Source organism: Strongylocentrotus purpuratus, unplaced genomic scaffold, assembly GCF_000002235.5.
Source record: "Strongylocentrotus purpuratus isolate Spur 01 unplaced genomic scaffold, Spur_5.0 spur5_scaffold_7, whole genome shotgun sequence".
In the NCBI taxonomy this organism is placed as follows: domain Eukaryota; kingdom Metazoa; phylum Echinodermata; class Echinoidea; order Camarodonta; family Strongylocentrotidae; genus Strongylocentrotus; species Strongylocentrotus purpuratus.
In genome coordinates this window covers 25,083,231-25,106,063 of record NW_022145613.1, presented here as the reverse complement: position 1 = coordinate 25,106,063, position 22,833 = coordinate 25,083,231, and the positions used below count along the sequence as shown (strand labels likewise).

The 22,833-nt window shown below is 36.9% G+C and overlaps 1 protein-coding gene across 1 annotated transcript; it reads right to left on the bottom strand.

The window, feature by feature from the left end:
* Positions 1 to 295: 295 nt before the first annotated feature.
* Positions 296 to 21,424, bottom strand: LOC100893752. The gene is made up of 2 exons (XM_003728450.3): positions 20,768 to 21,424; positions 296 to 3,688 (listed from the first exon to the last, which is right to left on the bottom strand). Exon 2 carries the CDS (start codon positions 3,515 to 3,517, stop codon positions 2,618 to 2,620), a length of 900 nt encoding a protein of 299 aa, XP_003728498.1. The 5' UTR covers positions 3,518 to 3,688; positions 20,768 to 21,424; the 3' UTR covers positions 296 to 2,617.
* Positions 21,425 to 22,833: the final 1,409 nt, after the last annotated feature.

Sequence of the window (22,833 nt, the reverse complement as noted above, 5' to 3'; positions counted from 1 at the left end):
ATTATCGTCTTCATCAACACCATCATCGTCATCATAATTATTATAATTATGGACATCGTCACCACCACCTCTATCATCATCATCGTCTTTATCAACACCATCATCGTCATCATCATTACCATCATCATCGTAAATGGATATCGTCATCACCACCACCACCACCTCTATCATCATAATCATCGTCTTCATGAACATCATCATCGCCATCATCATGACCATCATCATCCACGTTTTCAACGCCATCATTTCCAGCGATATCATTCTCAGCTACGCGAACACGTATTTCATAACAACATTTAAGTTTGTCAATATACAAAGCGTTTATTTTTATTTTTCATTCTTTATGTATACAATACTCTTGTCATTTTCATGATTAGGAAATCTCTCTTTATATCTTACATCCACTCATAATTAATATCTATCATAATGTTACATCAAGTTAATAATTCACCTCATAGAACATTACAGAGCAATATAATCAATCGAAAATACTTGTAACCATAGCAACCAGACATGTAGGCCCATCAAACGATTGCATATAACTCATGTCGAAGAAATTAATTCAGGCAGCATGCTTGTACTCATGATGAGTAAGGCATCACTTCATATTATTACAATCTTTTACGTCGGACCATCACAATTTATGTTCAAGGCTTTTCACATTAATTGGATCATATATGAACACCTGGTGAAAGCATATTTAAAAGGTGGATTGGAATGAGAACCTATTAGCGAGATGAAATCGTATTGGCATGAACGCGCTGCCACGAAGCGAATACAATTGATTATGTTCAGAGCCAGAAAGGCGTTATGTCCTGCTCCAAACAGACGTGAAGATGATGCGATTTTGGAAATTGGTGTTTGGATGCGAGGGGGCTGTTGCTAATGCTAAACAATTTCTTTGTCCTTGTATACATTTCTTCATATTCACGTTTAGCCCATATCGTTGATTATCTCTTTCATCCGATATCACGGAATCTATATACAGATATTTTTCCGTCGTGACCTATACAAATGCATCAATATAATCTTAAACGAATTTTCGTTCCAAACATTCGATTATGAACACAACAAATAAAACGGAAAAACACAGCTACAATGCCAGAATATTCTTTCCTTGAGACAATCGTTGAATGCATTATTTGAATATCTTTAACAAGATAATTTACGAAATGCTGCAGCCTACTTTGATGAAGATCCTACAAATTTGAAATTTGAAGAATTTGTTTTGGTTTTTAGTCAAGAACTTTCTTTTAATATCTTTTTAAGTTACATAATTCATTATTGGTTACATCAATTTCTGTTGAATATAATTACTATGAATATTGTTTTGTCTTGTTAGAACTTTAAATAGACATTTGAAATTATACAAATTCATTTAAAGGTGAAAGAGTTAACAAACATTCTATATCCTACATATATACTGAATTTTATTAAGGAAATGCATAGTTTTATAGTAATGTTGAAAGTATTCACCTTTTATTATCATAATATATAGGAAGAATCTGATTTTCACAAATATAAATACTAATGTGAAATTTGACACCGATGTCCATTATAGTTTTTCTATTGTAAAGGTAATTTTTAAGGGCATTAAATCATCATAAAAATCAACTTCATATCTCTTTAAATCGGAGAAATTTTTCAATCGTTTTCCCCCAGAAACTGCCTATTGCCTGAAAATAAATGAATTAATATAAGGTAACGTGAAGTTTAAAGAGAATTAGAGAAAAAGGACCGAACAAAAAAATACGCACAGTCATGAAAAATAGGGGAAGGTGGAGAAAGAGCACAGAGAGAAAAGGAGAGGATGGGGAAAAAAGAGATTATCTTGATGAAGAAAAATTATGACTTTGAGAGGGACAGAGAAGATAAATGAAGAAAAGAAATGGTCAACAATACTAGGCCCATCATGACGACAGGAAAACATCTACATTAGTATTTTTGTTATAAAGATTATAGGCATGCATAAATACATCGCATTGCTTACGCTCACCCCAAAACCATTTGGCAATGATTTGTTTCTTCAAGTTTATTATGAAGCAGGAATATTGACTTATTTATAGAATAACGGAAATACAAAATTTCGTTAATTTGGCCGCCATCTCATTTCTCAATCTCACAGAAACATCCACATATAAAAGTTACTTCACAACTTAATGAAAGATTTTGATATATACGTTAATTACAAAGCTAAAGGTTTCAACACTGTCTTGTTTGTAAGCCATATTCTTACTTTCAAACTAGATCAGAAAATAATCCAATCACTTTGTACCATCTCCACTCATTGCACTATACCGTTTGGAAAAAGAATGTAACTAACGTAGGTTTCCATTATTGTTTACAGCAAAAGTATTAAACGGTTGACATATAAATCAATATATAGATCATGCTATATACTAACATACAATATCTACATTATCTACAAAGTAGATTATAATACAAAATTGCACAAATCAATTTTGAAATGAAGGTCAGAATCTGGGGTGAATGATAATCATATTTTCATATAAATGCAAATTCACTTGTTCTAGACCCGGAACAGAGCATGTGCAGGGAGCATAAAGACTGTTTCTAAAGTCCCTGCTATTATACATTCTCAGGTCAGCGGTAATTTTTAAAATGGCGCCTCTGCCAGTCCCGGCCTCTGCTTGATTCGCCTACTCCTGCAGAAGCTCCTACTTCTAAAGATAGTCCTCTGTAACAGGAGAAGCGTGCTGTAGGCATTCTGTAGTCTCTGACTGTGGTCATCCAACTGACCTTTCAAATCACACACCAATTTTCTTAGACGATCTTTCCTCTGCATGATCACTTTCCCGCGAATTTTGATTTTCTCTCGCATTCTGATTTCTTCTTCTTCCTGCGCCAGACGAATCTTCTCGTCCACCGCCTCTTTCTCCGCCCGTAAGCGCTTGACTTTTTGCTCCAAGCTCTCTCGAATCTGTCCAAGAGTTCTCCGGGTGCTGCTGGTGGATATCACCCCGGTGGTGGCCATTCCACAGTCACTGATGCTGCTACAGCTGCTGCTACACGCACCCATCAAAATGTCATCCCTCTCGTTGCCCTGGGGCTCAGAGTCGGAAGCAGCTCGAACATAATCATCCTCGTCAATACCGGCGAAACTATGACACAACATATCTACCTCTTCCCCTCCATTTCGTCTTCGTAAATCAAATTCTATTGTCGGATGGCCGCCGGCGATTCCGTCACCCGCATCATGACGAGTTGCACGTCGCCTTTCTTGGTCGCCAGTCAAACGCGTACGCAACGCATATGCGTAACGGTCGTCATCTACAGTAGATGTGGAAAGCGGGGCGTTCGCATTGACCTCCGGCAGGGAAAAATTGTCGCTTTCGTTGCAGCGATTTTCCCGCGAAGCGAATTCATGCTGAGATGTCGTCTGCGCATTTTCGTCTCTCGACATCTCTGTTCCATCATACAGGCTGCGTACTGTCGCAGCGCGAATGCTCTCGTCTCTACCTACAGGCTTGTTATCCATGAAATGTCTAATTCGCATCGTTTCTCTCTTGACCAGAAGATCTCGTAAAAACCCTCGACGTCATGTGAACTTTCTCGAGAACGAACGAAATTGAGGGTCCTCGAAGCCTGCACTTGTGAGCAATATCCACTTTCTTATCTTTATCTCTTCTGACTCAGTGCTCAGCGGGTGATGCTCAGCAGTCGAAACCTGCAAAAATCAATGGAAGAGAATGTCATGAATGATTCAAGCGTGCATCATTCAATCTCTTAAGATCATAGCATAAGCGGGGCACCCAGGCGTTCTATTAAATATGGAGGTTGCGCCCAATTGCAGTGCACATCATAAATTGGCATTTTAAGTTGAATGCTGCTCCCACACGCCAAGCGGTTATTTTGAAGTTATTGGAAATACGATTCACAGCTTTCACGATAAATCATGTCAATCATTTCGGCAATTTTCCCCAAATATAAAATTATTGAAATTGATTATGTTAATGAATCAAAACAAAGCAAAAATTTGGTAATACAATTCTTACACACTCGTTGAATAACAATATTGGTCCATGTCAATTTCCTACATTAACCGAATTCATAACTTCAACCCTCGACCGAACACTGAACATAACCCTAACCCTAAGCCTAGCCTGAATGCAAATTCTAACTCTAATCCTAACCCTGACAAAAAAAGGCCTGCAATGATTGTTGCAGAATCAAAATAATCATATGTCTGGACACCGAGAGGTATGCAGTTTCTATGTCAAATGTGAACGCAACCTGAACATTGGCTAATGGAAGAGCGGGAATGCTAGAGCAATCCAATTTTCAAATGGATAAATTACGCAGTTTAGCAGATACTGGTTAGAGGACATAATCCAATTACATGCTAAGATGGATGCTTGCAATGTAATATCATCTAGACAGTCTCTAAGGTACATTCGAGGAATAGGTATACGTACATGGTAAATTACAACGAATGTTGTAAAAATACAATTCATCGGAACATGCGAAATGCGTGTAGTAGTAAATTCCATACAAAGATAGCCAATTCAGTTGGTTATTTTGATGAACAGCAAACAACAGGGGTGTCGATTCGTCAAGGGGCGATTGGTTAAAAATAATTTCGCAAGTAAATGAGTGTGTCCTCTGGAGAAAAAACTTTCAATTTATTTGTTTACCCCCACTCCATAATCCTAAGCATGGAACAACGCCCCCAACGGGTCGGATACAAGCCTGACATAATATGCTTTCTATCCTTCATAGCACTGGTTGAAAATGTAGAATATAATAAACATTCCCTTTTATGATGATACAAAAATGTATAAAGTAAAAATGTCAATCTCATCATATTGAATAGGAATCGGCATAATGCTAATTCACTGCTGATTTGTGTTCTCTGATGAATGTATAATGAGTCGGGCTCTTGATACTGTCTTGATACTTGATGAGGTAATCACAGAAGCAGCTTTCCCAAGCTATACTGGGATGGGATGTGTTGTGACAGCAGGTGAAGGTGCAGACAACAAAAGGGTGCATAATTTGTAAAACCGTGATGTGCAAGTAAAAAAATCGTTATGTTGGCAATTATAAATAATAACCTATTATAAAAATCCCCTAACATACATGGAGTTGTCCCAGAACTATATATACAAGTCTTGACAGCTTGATTTTTAATTTCCAAAAACTGCAACTGTTCACGTTTAGAAGATGCTTGAGCTCAAGGCATAAAATCACAGGAAACGATGCGCACCGAACGTCGCGAGAAAAGAAATGAGGCGTCAACATCCAGCGGACCTTATATTGTCTTGTACCTCGTAGCACCTGCCATATCACCTATCATAATCACTCAAAAAAAATCTACCTAAGGGAATTTATAATCGTAATCTGAGATGGACAGAGAGATAAGAGAGAAAGAGAGGGACACAAAGAGAGAGAGAGAGAGAGAGAGAGAGACAGAGAGAAAGAAAAGTAGATAGAGAGAGAGAGACAAAAATGTTTTGATGAAATGAATAGATGAGAGTTCGTCCAGGGCATGAGTCCCTAAAAATAGCCAGATTAACGCAGTTATCTCTTTCCATACGGAGCAAAGTCTTTTGCCCCATTTCTTATAATCGGAGTGAGATGGGAATATAGACATAAGCAAGAGAAAGAGAGAAAGAGAGAGAGAGAGAGAGAGAGAGAGAGAGAGGGGGGGGGTAACATTAATTTTTAAGAAATGAAGTCGATGGAAAATTAACGAAGGGATGTTAAACAAAATGGTAAATAAGGAGGATTGGAACGTGGTTGAATTTGTAATATTGCTGGGGGATGTTTCACAAAGATCCTAAGTTGAACTTGTCTTTAAAGTTGGACTTAACATTATGGAAAGCCGTTGGCATCTTTGGAATTATTTTGTAAACTTATTTCAAAAGGCATAAAATGTTGATTCAAATCATTCATATTTTCTTTTATCAAGGAGATTTCATGTTTTTGATGTGGAATTTATGAAAAGTCAAAAATACTTCAATTTTTGCTTTTGAATATATTTCATTTTAAGGCTACAAATGGCTCTCCATAATGTTTAAGTCCAACTAAGAGTTAAGTTCGACTTCTTTGTGAAACACCACCAATAACTACTCTTGAGTACAACAAAACGACCTCTAGGAGCTGAACGAGAATAATAAATTGTCGTAATAAAATTAATGTAATACGCAAGCCTAACGAGTTTTGAGGAGGAATAATGATGGTGAGGTGGTGGAAGAGGAGGAGAGATAGAATGACGACGATGATGGATAATAATGATAGTATCAATATTGGTACCGACGTAGGTGATATTTATAACATTTGGCATGATGAAGGTTAATTCATTTGTTTGAATCATGGGTTTCTTTATCAGAGACACATCTTCATGAACATAAATGTAAATTTGATGCATTTTTTTAGATTACAGTACATAAGAAAACAAATCATATGTCACAACGTATCCATAACAAACATGAATTAGATAGGAGGCCTATAGCCCAGGCTTAAATTTCTTAATGTCCTTGTAAGCCTCAATAATAATTAAGAAGAAAAAGAATTGACACATAAGAAATGGGAGAGTGACTTGTATAGAGGAAGACATAAAGCAATGGTTTTCACAATGATGATCCAGGTTATAATGGAAACAATGACAGAAGACGCTGACATCAATATTGAACATAATTATGAAGACGCCTATGTCATTTTCAGTCTATGTCTGTCGCCTTGAAACTTTTAAAGTATATCATCATTGCATGTTTAAAGACAATCTCTCACATTCTGATGTTGTAAACGTCGCCACTGATTAATAACACCCGATACTTTGGGGCCAGGAGGATAAAGCTATATACTAAAACCATAACAAAAGTTGTGATTTAATTATTTCCTACACTATAGCTAAAGGAAATCAGGCAAAATGTTGTATAATTTCAATTATTTTATTTTCTCCCTTGGATTTAATATTCTCATTTATATTCATGGTTTTATTTTCATAATTAATCTTATTTGCACAAAAAAAAAGGGGGGGGGGTGTTTTCTCCCGAAATATTTTCTTTCCTTATCTTAAAAGAATGAGCGCAATATATCAAATTTGGTGCTCCACTAATTGTTTTCTATTTCCTACATCTTTCATAAATAATGTAATATTTTAGATGGAAGCTGAATTTCAAAGAATCAAATTTGCTAATGATGTTGAATATGAAAGGACATAAGAAAACCCACATGTGCAATGAAATACACCACGCAACATCAGCACATAACACCTATCATATACGTAAAGGAAATGAATTCATAAATCATATCGACATTACATCATTATTACATATAGGCAAAGCAGGTGGGTGTGCACAAGATCAAGATTCGAATAAGTATCCACGGGATATACAACTTGGAATAAAACATTTAGAATGAATTATGTACAGATATTTTATAGAAAATGATGAAACAACATGAGATTCGTTGAAATGTAAAATTATGGTAATATAGTAAGCTTATATAATATTTATAATATATACTAGTAATGAGGGAGGATGATACCAGAAGGATAAAGAGATTTCTTTTTTTAAAGGATTCTTTTGTGAATGTTTTTATCATCCATTGAGATACACTATGTAGACAAGACTGTGGACAAATGCACCTAAGCTTCATCAAACGGTCCTAGATGGAGCTTCCCCCTCCACCAAAATAGATGTAATTAAATAAAATTGAATACAAACTTGAAATTAGAATTAACAAAATAAAATTCCTTGATTCTAATGAAATTAAGCGGGAAATGAATGCAATGTCACTCATCATTAATTTTTATCTGACAAAATTGATATAAATGTCGTCTTGTATAAATAACGCCTTTCTATTTAGTCAGCTTCATTGTTAAGGCTGTCCGCGCGTGGTCAATAATAAATGACGTCAAGCATGTCTAGTCATTTATTGGTTGCTAATTATTTCAGACGTCACATATTCACAATGGCAAATATATTCGATATGACGAATATCGATATTAAAGCTCCTTCATCGTCTGGCGAACTGAGTGACCTAGAACAGAACAAAGCAGATTGAATCGAAATGTTTTTAAATGTTAAGGTTGTCTACTACTGTTGTTATTTCTTTTGAATATCTATGGACTCACAGTTAACTTGTTTAATATCAGTTAGCGTATTTGGAATGAAGAAGAAGAAAAAAGGAATTCGTAGCACTTTTGAATTTAGTGAAATCATAGCAACAACTGCACAACAAGTAATGTATAGATGGGGAAGAGTCTCGGCGTTATTCAATTTGGACTTTGCAGGAAAACAACTTTGCTATAATATATATAGGCCTATATAGAAACCACTCAAGCGGTTTACATCATAGATAATGAGGTAAATGTTTGTGTTTTTTGTGGTTGTTATTTTGTTTTATCATGGAATATATATTAAGAAGGGGACCTTCATGTATTACAAACAATAGTCTGTGTGAATAAAACTTCTTGTGTAATGTAGGCTATAATGTGTCAACATGTGCTACTGGCAGCTCAGTGATTCGTTTTCTAACATCTCCAAAGTCTTCAGTGCATATTTTCCCACTCACTTTATCCATCTACAGAGGAAGTCTACTTGCATTTTCTTTTCTGCCAAATGAAACAATCGTCCCAAGAAGTACACGAGTCGTTTTGGATGAAATTCAGGAAGTCTGTTCTTACACAGTTCATAAGATTTCAATTTGCCACAATAACTCACCATCGAGATATATCATTTTCGAAATTCAATCTATATCCATAATGTTGATTTCTTACTGAGGACAAATCCATCTCCATTCATCAACCTTTATCTATCAGACATTATCCTTAAAAGCATTCTATAAAAGATGGATGGACCCGGCTCTCTCGCGTTTCTTGTACCCCCCCCCCCCCATCCGACATCTCTCTCTCTCTCTCTCTCTCTCTCTCTATTTCTCTCTCACTCTCTCACTCATTTTGGGGGAACCAAAATTGACATCTTGACGGTAAACAAATCTTGGAAGCAATATGTAGAACCTCTCTGTACAAGGTCCACGGTTGAACCCATGCAGCATGAGAGACACAATCGTTCTTTAAAACAAAATTGTCTGCCTCAGTAAAATCTCATTTTTTTCGTGAATAATTATTCTATTCAATGTTCTGTCCTCTATGATGTCATTCCCTGAATCTCATTCCCCTCACCATCTCCCTTCATCCTTTCCTCTCTCATGTTAGTCTCCAGTCACAATTTACTGTCTTGCTCTATCCCACTCTTCATTGCTATATCATTATTACTATATTATTTATTTATTTATTTATTTTTTTTTTTTTTTAATTTTTAATTTTTTTTTATTTATTTATTTATTTATTTATTTATTTATTTTTTATTTTTTATTATTATTTTTTTTTTTTGGGGGGGGGAGCAATTATATAAGCTCAAAGGTCCATCGACTATAACAAATATAACTCATTCTCATTCCATCTTTATTCACTGATTTCTTTTTGTTTTGTTTGAGGCTCACTTTCTCTCACCAAAGAAGCCAATACAACAATTTGAAAGTATAGTATCAATTAGGATGATATTCTGAAGGGGGAGGGCTATTATCTGCAACACACTTTGATATTTATCGTTTTTGAAACTTTCGTTTAGGGAGGACAAGTCTTTCTCGTTTTTCATTTTCTTAATCATTTTCTGTCCATAACACATTACACTTACTTGTGTAATTTAACAGTTTGAATGAAACATGTAAATATATGCAGTGAGGTATCCAGAAAGAATTAATGATGAGCAGGGCGTGGATGGGTGCATGTATTCCTGAAAGACCCAGTTACTACAACACTCTCTTTTCACACGTTTTTATTGATTTTTTTGTATCCGGAGGGGGAAGGGCGGGGGCGCTGACTCCACTCTATTCTGCCTACGTCACTGCATTCTCGAATCAAAATGAATTTTCAATTTCTAGTTATTCTCTTCCCCCTTTTATTTCCCTCCTCCCCTTTCTCTCTCTCTCTCTCTCTCTCTCTCAGATTTCTCAACCAGTATTTGTCGTTAAATAATCATCATCTAATTCGTTGCTCCTCGTAGGCAGTCATGACTTAGCATGCATGCCTAATTCATCCTATTGCACTTTCCCAGAAAACTGATTAAAGTCTTGCCAAAGAGCCAAGGTTGTCCTCTATTCACATTCTGTATAATATATACGACAACATGCAAAAAGAGTCATGCACCTTAAGATCTAAAAGTCCTAAATCAGTATTTTTTTTCAAGAAGAAATACGTTATGATAAACCGTCAACCTATTCTCGTCCTCTCTCGTGTGTGTGTGTATTGGGTTTTTACAGACGTGTATCAATCAGATTATGATTATTTACGTCTGGGGACTAACCTTTAAACGTCACCATACGAAAGACGTGACTCAGTTTCGAACCTGCGTCCTCGCCTGAATCAGTTTATAACTTCCACTGTTATAGCTGGATTACAGGCGCACGTCACAACGCCTCGCTGACTTTACACTTCTTAAATACCCCCCCCCCCCCCATGAGCATTCTCTTGTTCATGTTACATCCTTCACATTTCCATAAAGTGAATATGTATCTCATGGTAGTTATGCTTATTTTGAAAGTACCCACCCCCCCCCCCCCACCCAACAAAAAAATAAAAAATAAAAAATAACTAAAAATACCTGCCAACGATGTTTTGACTTACTTGATTTTTCACATGCGTGGCATATAATAAACAGTTGTACATGTATAACAACACTCTTCAAGGTTCTTAAGCTGACAATCTTTTTGTGTTTTATTTCCTTGTAGATGAAATATTGCAAATACTCAAATCAAATATGAAACACTAACTCCTGTAAATTAATGAGTTTGAGTGCCGCTTCCAATCATTTTGAAGTCAAGGCTCGCAGTCATGATCAATTATTATTTGTTAGTATTGTTTGTTTGTTTGTTTGTTGTTGTACGGTCTTTTTGGGGGGTGGGAGGCTTTCCATTCACTTTATTTTACGTTATGTACACATGCAACCTGCAAATAAGTTTTTAAACATCGGAATAAAGAAATAGTTTCTTTTACACTGTTTAAAGTTTTTAAAACATTGAGATCTCGACCGGCCGGAACGTTTTTTCTCATACTCCGGAAACATATTCAAAATAACCAACGGGATGACCCCTCAATTGGCAACAACTTAGACATCCCTGCAGGGCCCTTCTCAAACTGTGAATCATTATAATTATACATAGGTGATGTCTCTATATTAAAGACATGTATTCTGGAATATGATGCAAGACACTATAGCAATACTCCATGAATTCAAGTTTTACATGCCTGCAGGGACCTTCTCAGAATTTCGATGAGCCTCGTTCACCAATACTGTGAAGGACGCGGTTACAAAAGGTCAAGTAAACGTGACTCATAGTCCCTATGCGTGACTTGGTTACCTAACTCGAGCTTGTATTATTTTGATTTAAAATCTTGGTGTGTATTGTCAGACCCGTCACAGAGAGAGGGGGTGCAATTGCAACCCCTCTATTCTATTTCCCTTCTATAAGAACAAAGAATGCACGCCACAACCTGATGACCCTCTTTGAAAGAAGAAATTATATTGTTATCGTTATTATTTTGGCTTGTCACAGAAACTTGATGTATGTGTCGCCCTAACATTTTAATAGAGATTTCAGTCAATATAACACAGTACATAATACTTCCCTAACCCTAACCCCTTCCTCCCTTTCCACTACGCTTCTTTATGGCCTGGTTTTCTCTGTCAAAGCAGGATATAGAAAATTAATGTTCTCTGTCTATAAGTTGAATAACGTACTAGAATGCTACTTCTTTGCCTTTAAAGTCTTTGATAGTAAACAAATAATGTAGGCCTATCAAGCCCATACAAGCTTTTTTTTTAAGGGGCGTTCTTAGGGTTGCCAACTTTGAGCCAAAGGTGAGAGTGAGACATTGCGAGGAAAGCGAAATGACTAAGCCCGAGAAGGGTAATAAGCACTTAATTTTTTTTCTCGAGAGTAAATGATAGAGGGAGGGGAAGTGTGGCAAGGGATGGGTTGTTTCGACTACTTCCCATTTTGACTTACCCACCTCCATTTCTTTCTTCTTTCTTTCTTTCTTTCTTTCTTTCTTTCTTTCTTTCTTTCTTCTTTCTTTCTTCTTTCTTTCTTTCTTTTCAATTTGAAAAATTCGTATTCTCTTCGTGCGCCCTGTAGCTAAGCCACTGAGGAGAATTTGAAATAACTCTCTATTGCTCAGTACATTTATCCACATATATGTCTTCTATGCATATATGGTTTAATAATATATCGCTTTGAGGGCCCTGTATGCATTTCCGGAGCCGCATGCATGCATGTGGAAGACTAATCGACATAATGAAAGAAAATTACAGTCATTATCAGCTAGATGAAAGAAATGGAGAGGGAGAGGGAAAGAAGGAGAGGGGTGACGAAAGGGGTGACGAAATGGAGAAAGAGATAAAGATGATCAGATCTGTAGGGGTAGAGATGAAGAAAGAGAAGTATCGAGTAAGTAAAAGAAGGAAGGGAGAGAATAAATTCATTATCAGCTATACACGAAACATCGAAGAGAGGGGGAGATTAAGAGAGGAAGGAGGATGACAAGAAGGAGAAAAAAGCTTGGATCTAAAGTGAAAGGAGAAAGGGGGGAAATGAGGAAAAATTCGTTTTTAAAAAAGAAGAGAAAAAAAACACACAAAAACAAAAAGCAAAAATTACAAACACACATACGAACAAACAAACGAACATAATAATGACTGGGACAAACTAAATTAAATGTGGGAGAGGTATGGAAGGAGAGCTAGAACATAACAGGCAAACAAATGCATTTTCTTCCTCACGCTGCTTGTAACCTTTAGCTCATCTTCGTGATAAGCTACATTGCCCTTTGAAGATTACTAGAAGAAGAAGAAGAAGAAGAAGAAGAAGAAGAAGAAGGAAAAAAAAAGTAAAGAGAATAATACACTCTATAGGCCTACTTGTGTTTTGGGGTTGTACAATGCGACAGAGAGCGACAGAGACAGAGCAAGAAGGCTAAAAAGATAGAGAGAGAGAGAGAGAGAGAGAGAGAGAGAGAGAGAGAGAGAGAGAGAGAGAGAGAGAAAGGGAGGTGGCATGGCAACAATATCAAATCAATACATGCATCCACACAAAGCTTGTTATTATTAGTGATATACGAACAGATTCAGTGCTATCAACATGATCAAAGGCTAAAGCCTTTCAATAAAACGAGTCCCTTATTAAAAAGTAATTACATTTCTTTCAATAAAGGATTAGAAAGTGAAATGATACTTATTTTGTATCAAGTCAAGCCATTGTTCCTTCATTTCAGCGGAGTAAAATAGAGACCAATATACGACGATGAATATATACAATCAAATTCGCTAGAATAATAATTGTATCAGCCCGATTGCATGGTGATATTCAATTTCATTTTGGAATATATTGTAAAGGCATATTCATGATAATAGGCCTACATTGTACTGTGGAAATTCAGATTTAGCATGAACTGTATGCAGGAAAAATGTATGTCGCCTATTAAAAAGCGATTCATATATATGAACATAAATAGATGGTAACAAAGCCATACGATTTGATTTGATCTAAATTGTATTATATCATTGAGTTTTTCGGTAAATTACATGAGAACAAGAAGGGAAAGAAAAGATAGGGTAGAAAGGAAAGAAAATGAATGTAAAAGGACAAGACAGTATAGCACATCAAAATGATTGTCTCGAAAGCAACGAAAGACAGCATTTTATATTACGATTGACCAGTTCGTATTTAGCTTTGGTACATAATGGCCTCCAAATATCTACAGAAATGGCCTCCAAATATCTACAGAATGATATTCATAAAGACGACCCGCTTTGTGTATTTAGAATAATCACTGCATGCCAATGTAATGGAAGTGCTTCATGATTATCCTTTGTGTGCCCTCTTGAGAAGAATACTTCCACCTGCGTATCATAGAATGTGCCGTCGGTAAAAATAAATTTATACTGATTACATAACTTTCATGAGCACGAATCCAGTATACGTCTCGATGGGCTTTTACCATTTTCGTACAAAATGACCTTTATCTGCACATGCGCAGATTGCATTTAAGATTGAGCGCAGTATGATTAGTACATTGACAGAGAAAGTCTTATTTTTCATCAGAAACAACTCTAGTGTATACTCTATCGTTGCTCTGAATTTAGGTAATAACAATTTAATCCTTTAATGGACTCCATATAAATAATATATGGCGTTGCAAGGATGAAAACGTCACGATGTGCGTCAAACGTCGGCTGGTGGTATGACGGGCGTGGCTTTCTTTCAAAATCACATTTTTGTGTCTTATGTTGACATCAATAAGCTGACTTCGGAGAACGTCGCCATGTTCCGACACGATTCTGAGGTTGAGATGGAAATTTTTAGATGAAATTTATTCTGATTTGAATAAATCTCGATTTCTAAAAAAGAAGAAACAGCATAATTACTTTTCACCACACATCTTGTTATCACTATTTTGAACGGAACTATGCCAATAATTTTGAAGAACAAACAAATATTATCGCTGTGTCATTTACCTCAAGAAAATAAGCTCTTCGTTCTGTTTTTTTAAAACATGTTTCCTTCTTGAGTCTTCATATTTTCGATGTTATTGCTTTTCCTCATGCCGGAACGACTTTGTTTATCGCAATTTATTCGCTCTCCGGTATTTGACATTTTCGTGCTCTTTTCATTATTCCCCACTTTCGGTCATTTAGGGCATTTTCTCCCCGACTTAAATGAGTTCATTCCCCTTTTCCGTTTGCTGCATACTATATAAACCATTATTGCTGAATTCAACACCCATTTAAGAAGACGGGAATATTAAGACAAGAATATGATGTAGGCCCTTTTCGTCATATTTTTTCACTCATAATTTTAAGTCACATATAAAAGTAATAATTCTACTTCTAAAACCTTTTGCTCCTCCCCCCCCCCCGTTCTTTCATACAAATTATTTCCTTTGTCCCCTGTAACATCAATATTTACATTAACGACACAGTGTACTTTAAATTATTATTATTATCAAAAGAGTTCAATTCACCAAATGCTTAGGACTTTTGATAGATGAAGAATTGAAATGGTCTAAACAAATCGAAAACGTAAGTAAACTTACCCAGAAAAACATTAGCATGATAAAGAGAGCAAAGAGTTTTTTGCCTCAAAAATCCTTAAAGTTACTTTATAACAGTCTAGTGTTGCCACGATTAGATTACTGCTCTGTTGTATGGTCGAACCGATTTCATTCTCATACAACTAAGCTGCAAAAAATTCATAAGAGGGCCGCAAGAATAATATTGAACATTATGACACACCGTCGGCTGATTTGTTCACAAGTCTTAAATGGATGACACTAGACAAGCGGTTTGAGTTAAGTCGTGTTATGATGATATATAAATGCGTTCATAACTTAGCACCTTCTTACCTTCAGGTAGGCTTAATCAATCCTAATGATGTACATGAGCATCATACAAGGCAAATAGACAGTGGATGTTTACGTGTGCCTAGATTTCACACTGATTGTTATAAGTGTAGCCCAATTGTTTCTTCCATATTTAAATGGAATAAGCTAGATAATTCATTGACGGCTTCCTCTGTCAATTCATTTAAGAGATTGTTTAAACAAATTTGTAATTTGTGAATGGCTCAGCCGTATATACACTACGTGCATGTTCTGTAATATTTACATGACTTATTCACATAATTGCGACTTAATTAATATTTTCCTATTGACATTACTGTTTACTAGGTTAATGATATATGTTTATTTTGCAAACGAGTATTATTTTTGTAACTGTTCTGTATAAATGTTATAAACGATGTAAATATGTTCATGCAGGGCCCCATGGAAGACCACTACTTGCTGGTGAATGGGCTACCCTGTCAAAAGATTAGAAATAAATAAATAAATAAATAAAAATTTCAATTTTCTTTTTTGTTGTTGTTTAACGACCTATATGTAACAAGTTCGCCTTTAAACAAAATATTACAAACCATTACAAACTTTGAAGTCAAGATCTTCCCTTCAAAGTTTTTCTTTATAAAGCCTTCATTCACATTAAGGCCTCATTCTTACACATTTCTTTCCGCCCTGCTTTCGTCTTTCCACAATACTGCACACGTTCACATTCCTCCTTTACCCCCTTTTCTGCGTTTAAACCACCTCACTCTACCCGATACCTTCTGCTTTCCCGCCATCCCGAAATTCGCAATAAATCACGTTTAGCTTCCAATATTTCCCGCCCTGCGTTTTGATGAATTCCTCTCGTGCATGCAGAGCGGGACACAAAAGCCTTCTTGGTCGAGTGATAGATTGGCCCAACCCTGGTGATAATTACAAAGTTCTCACCTTCGATCATTTTCTACTCAAGATTATAATCAGCAGGGCACACATTGATTATTACATGTTCTAAAGGGTATACACAAGCAAGCGTAGCTGACAGTGTGTGTACTGTGTGTGTGCGTATGTGTGTAGGGTGGTAAAGCGATGTTACGTAATCAGGCGGTGATGAATTATGGTTTAACATCTAACGTAGATACCATGGTGGATATTATAATTATGCTACACTTCTTTGCGCCATATACAATAATACGTCATTGTCAGAGCTAAAATTGTCCAGTATATTACGCTTGCTAGTTGCTAGGGAGAAGGGTGATTCCATTTGATGCACGTAATACTGTAGTGCGGAGGAATGTAATCCCGTCTGGGGTAATTGTAATGAATGAATTTTCAATAATGAAATTTGTATACTTTTAACTCCTTTTTTTTGGGGGGGGGGGGGCAAATCGGGCATCACATATCTTTACCGATTGTAAATTTAATTCTAGTCTAAAAATTGCTCATAAAAATCATAATGATATTGTTTACCAAGGGAAGCCTCGTCAGCTTTACCGATGTTCTTCCAGCAATTATCATTACCTCAGCAATTGACAGGCACCCATTTACATTATTGTGGATTGAATGTCTTGTCAAAGGGCGTTAGTGCCGAACTGGGATTCGACCCTTGGATTAAGGGTCAAGTGAATGAACCACTATACCACGACACCTCCGCACCAAATCACTCAAATTCTTTGGCGGGATTATGCCATTCACTGCACTTAAGATTATTAAGAACGGGTGACGATTGGTTTTTCCCATCCCCCTTAAAATCATATTGAAACTGATTGAATGTAATACGTACGTCATGGTTTCACCTAAGATAGGCTAAAAGCTCGCAATACCATGTACAAATGCACGTAATGATTTCTAAGCAATGCATAAGCAATGCATCATGCAGAATACACTGATAATCATCAGCTAAAAATAGTTGATTCTGAATAATTTGACACATACTGTCCTATACTGCCATAGCCGCGTGATCTGTAACCCGATGGCAGCTTAGTCATCTATGAAAGGCAAATTGCTTTATACATATTATTATTTTTATCATTAGATATTAACGCCGATTAGCATAGTTCACGCTTTGGGACCATAAACGGCAAAATAAAGTACATGTACATGATCGCAAAAAAAAAAACATCCAAAAATCAACCAACCTGGGGGGTGTTTCACAAAGATCCTAAGTAGAACTTAACTCTAAGTTGGACTTAAAACTTATGGACAGCCATTGGAGTCTTAAAATGAAATATATTCCAAAGCAGAAATTCAAGTATTTTAGACTTTTTATAAATTCCACATCCAGCACATGAAATCTCCTTGATGATAGAAAATATGAATGATTTGAATAAACAATTAAAGCCTTTCAAAATAACTTTTACAAAATATTTTCAAAGATGCTAATGGCTTTCCATAATTTTTAAGTCCAACTTAGTGTTAAGTTCTACTTAGGATCTTTTTGAAACACCGCCCCGGGGTAATTTCAATAGCCATGTGCGTCACCTGTTGAAATAATAGGAACATAATTCAAAACAAATTAATCACCCTTAAGATTGTTTCTTTTGCGGGGGAAATGCAAGCATTTGGGATAAAGGTTCCATGCTTTTTTTGCCCGAAAACATTCAAACTGCACATCCCTCTTCTCGAAACATCTAAATAGATCAACCCCATTACCTATATCTTACAGGCATTGGGGGAAGACGCAAGCAAAACATGTCAAAAGAAATGATCTTTATATTTACTTGTCGGTTAACTAAACATTCCTTGACTCGTAGGAAAACAAAATCCACTATAAGCTTATTTTTCTTCTCTGAAAAAGAAAAAAAAAATCACCAGAGTATGCAATACAGTAATGAATATCATAACAATATGTTAGGATGGAATTGCCCATAAATGAATTATAAAGCTAATTTGGAATAGCATAATCTTGTTATTGAAAATTCTCAGGTATACCTAAACTAAGTGTGTTTGATATAAATAAACTTTCATTAAAAATCAAATTATCTTTCGTTTTAAAATCAATCTCTAATTTCAGAAGCCGCACGTTTAGAAGAAAAAAAAAGAAGAAGAAATCAATCTAAGAAGGAAACGCAAAGAAGGAAACCACGCCGTGACGGATTTTGTTATTTGTATAGGCGTCAACAGAAAACCGATTTTTAATATTTGTTATGTTGAAAATTTATTATCCAGTGCTTGTTTTCTTGTTTTGCTGCCCAAAATAGTTTCTTCTGCATGGTTTTGCGCCTGGTTGTTTTTAAATGTCAAACAATAGGTAATGCAATCAACCACCTTCATCAAGTGGGAGAGAGAGGCAACCAATTTCATTTTATTTTGATGAGCTTTCGTCTCTAGGTAGTACACCTTTCTCATGTTTACCTGCGCTGTATATCATCCACGGGCCGAGAATACGTGTTCAAAAGACCCCGTAGACAGGCGCGTTCCAGAAGAATAATTTCGTCGGGGAGCTTGTGGTTTAGGGCAGGGGAAGGGGGGGGGGGGGGCTTGGGAGGCGGGGTTCTTGTATTCATTTTTGACGTGTGCTTCGCTTGATGCAAATTATAATCAATACTTTGGAAAGGCAAGCCGTTGAAGTTTTTGTTTTAGTTTTAATGGGGGGGGGGGGCGTGCTGGGGCCTATAAGCACCCCCTCTAGGACCGCTTCTCCCCGTAGAGAGGCACACCACACTGTCCCCTCCCTGTTCTCCCCTCCATGCACCTCTCTCGTTAGATGCATTGTTTATACATGAGTGTCCAAAATGCAAATAGATGCGGTATACACCTGAGCGCGGCTTATACATGGGGTAAAATCCAAGCTCACCTGCATAAAAAAAAGAACGGACAAGCCGGCGGCGTTGTCCTTTCTGATCAATCTACCTTAGTACCTAATGTATTGAATGTCGCATATGTTTTTGCAAACACGCTGTTTAATAGATTGAAGTATAGATTGTTGTCGTATATATCCACAGTCGTGTAACATGAGACATTATGCACAACATAACATGATCCTGAGATTGATGATAGTCCACACAACCGTGAAGGCCACATTCATTTCTTTTCTTGTGAAACGATCTTCATTTAATCACTATCTTCCATAATATCAATAAATGCAAAAAAGCACTTAACTTCTGGTCATTTATTAATCTGTTTTGCTTGTTTGTTTCCCAATTAGTAGGCGGTGTCACACAGAAAAATTCCTTAAAAAATCCCTTGAAAAATCCTTTCAAGGGAGAATTTTCTTGCTTCTTTAAAGGATTTTTAATGGGATAATTGATGACAGACAGCAATTAAGAAGATAACTAAAATCCGGATAACTAAAATCCGGATTTTTGGCCTCTGTGTGACACCGCCTATTGTTCAGTAATATCACGGAATGTGTTAAGTCGGAAATGTAATGGTCTTTGACTTGTGGGAGGGACCTCTAACTGCGGTGACCCTTTAGATATTCTTTCGGGTGATCATGTTTCATTCGTGGGATACCTCTCCGACATCACTGACCTGGCCAAATGTAAAACATGAATTCTGAATCAGTGGTGATGATACGTTAATCCTTATACGCATCGGTGTCGTGGTATATAGTGGATACGTCACTCTGGACTGTCGATGGCATGGTTTGCAGTTCGAGTCCCGCCCGGCATTAATGTCTCTTGGCAAGACAGTAAGACATTAATGTAATATCAGAGGGACGGGTTTAACCAAACATAACTATAGAACTTTTCAAATCATAGTCATATTTCAGCAAATATGAATATAATATGAAAAGTTACTTTGCTACTACTGAAAAACAAATACGAGAACAGCAATTTCATCCATCGCCGTTTCATTGTAATTTGAGAATTGAAATGAACATACATGTAAAAGTAGACACTTGCCTAACAGAAATGAGTGTTCAGTCCATTTTCTTATACACTTTTCGTTCTTTAAAAAAATGAATAAAAGGATATAATAATATTCATCTTTTTAGGGAGCAACTTTATTTACAAAGACAACGTTATAAAGAGCAAAGAATTAAAATGGTTAACAAAAGCAAGTACCTTCAAACTACTTTAACATCTACGACAGACAGCCGTTTCTCTTATAAGATGTGTCACCAGTCTGCATTTGGTAAACAAATCGATGCCTTAATGACATTAACATGACGTTTTGACATAAATTAAGTGAACATTATTGTGCTCTGCGTATCAAATTCAATGAGCCATTACCACAGTCGCTGTAAACAGCCGGTTGACTACAGACAAAGATACGAAGTATAATATACCCGATCGATCAAATTATATCAACATAAACTTGAAGACGCACTGTCTGGAGCCATAGTCATACACTACATACAGCTAAAACTCAGACATAAACAAATTCATTAATGTCTCCATATAACTCGCCGCCACTTACCTTTGAATGTAGATGCCGTATATCCGGAAAGGGTTCTCCAGAAAGTAAATGCTGAAATGCTGTGCAGTGCGGGCAACACTGGCAGGTGGTTTTGTTCGAGTTGAAGAATTCGAATGCGTCTCCCTTGTATACAAAAATAACGGAAAGGTGTATCCGCGTGTGCTTTCGGAGGAAGACAAAGCTTTCTTAGCAAGCTTTCTAACGTTGTATACTTATCTATCTACCGGATGAGCTTTTGGGTTTGCAGACGATAGGGAAAAGGCGCGGGAAAGTGTAGGAGCTTATGTACGAGTAAGTCGTATGCCAACACACACGAAATTGTACATTCGGTTTTGTACATAAAGTCATCACCGTGGTCAGCGCGCACACGAAGAGTGGAGCGAAGAGATGAATTATGATAATGAATGACGTGCAGTGAATCACAAACACGTATTACATTCGCTGATGACTCCCTGAGGTTATGGTGTCCTTTGAGAATTAGTCAATAAAATATTGTGTTCTCCACCCCCACATCCCTTTAACTCTGTAGCCCTTAAATTTCGTTGTTAATATATAATTATGTTCCATCTGTATACTGTTCATTATGTCCCTCTCTCGAGTTTACCACCACGTCCATTACCCTGGTTCCTCCTCCCCCCCCCTCCTTCCCCCTCTCTCTCTCTCTCTCTCTCTCTCTCTCTCCCTTCTCTCCTCTCTCCTCTGTCTCTCCCCTTTCTCTCTCTATCGACATGTCTCTCTCCCCCTCTCCCCCCCTCTCTCTCTCTCTCTCTCTCTCTCTTTCTCTCTCCCTCTTTCTCTCTCTCCCCCACCTGGCCTCTGCCTATATTGCCCCTCTCCTCTCCTACCCATGTACCCGTCTCTTCGCCACCTCTCCATGCAGTTTGTCTCCATTCGCTTTTAATGTATGCATAATTATAGTTATAACACATATGGCTATATTTTCTCACATTTTCATCCCGTAAGGCCTCCTACCCCCGCCCCATCTCCCGAATCCAGACATTACCCTCCCCCTCAAAATTACTGGATACGGGCTACGCCACTGAACCTCTTGGCCCCAAGATTATCTTTCAAACCGTACCATCGCGTCTTCCTCATATTTCATGTTTACATCGAAATATCCATATCGGAAAAATCCGCACAATGACCAGTGTGATACAAAAACAAAACAAAAACATTTTAATAAAGCAATGCCTTTTTCAATTTCCTCCATGCAAGATTCTAATTTTCGTGCAACTTTTTCATAACAAAAAAACTAGAGGCCATACTTTGACATCTCATTGGCTGAAATGTCCTAAATTCAGAAGAAAAAGTATTCGGCTATTAAAACAAAATCTTATACTTTTCTGAATGATTGGCCTGTGCATTCTGAGGGGAAGAAAAATCATATTTGAAAATGTAAAGATGCTATGTCCATCACCTTACCCTACAACGTGTAGGCCCTGTATAGGTTATGTCAATCAGTAAGAAAATAACTTTAAGTCATGCAATACAAAAGTAGAAATAGAAGAAGGACAAAAAAAATGATATGTCATCGTGTAGCCTGTAGCGCTCAAGAGAAGCCGATTTTTAGCTATGTTAATCTGTTTTTGTTTTTCTTCATTGCCCTATACGAGCCCGAGAAGACAGGTGAATCGTAAAAGCCATCATACTTTGTTCAGAGCCGGAAGGACGTTATTTCGGGGCAGAATGATGACTCGACGCCTTTCTAACTCCAAAGAGAAAATTAACTTTCCTAAAATCTTAAAAAGCATTCAATTTCTTAGGATTCTACTACCGGTATAACATATTCACCTGTATCCATTCTGTTCCTCTTAATGATATTCCCTATTCTTCGTAACCTAGTTTTCCACCCTACTTATAAATTACCTCCCTAGGACGAAAATTTGCAATTTGATGACCGGAGCCGCTTGAGAATCGAGGGCAGTATCTAACAGAATATTGATGTCGCTAGAGCCTGGGTATATCGTCTCTATTACATTAACGACCCATGCAGGCTTCGTCACTGTATCATGGTATGGTATAGACATAAACTGGAGCAAGTGAAACATCTCATTGAAACCTTTTCC

Bases quoted from the DNA above. Each gene is read 5' to 3' on its own strand.
- LOC100893752 (XM_003728450.3), bottom strand. From the start codon at position 3,517: ATGCGAATTAGACATTTCATGGATAACAAGCCTGTAGGTAGAGACGAG.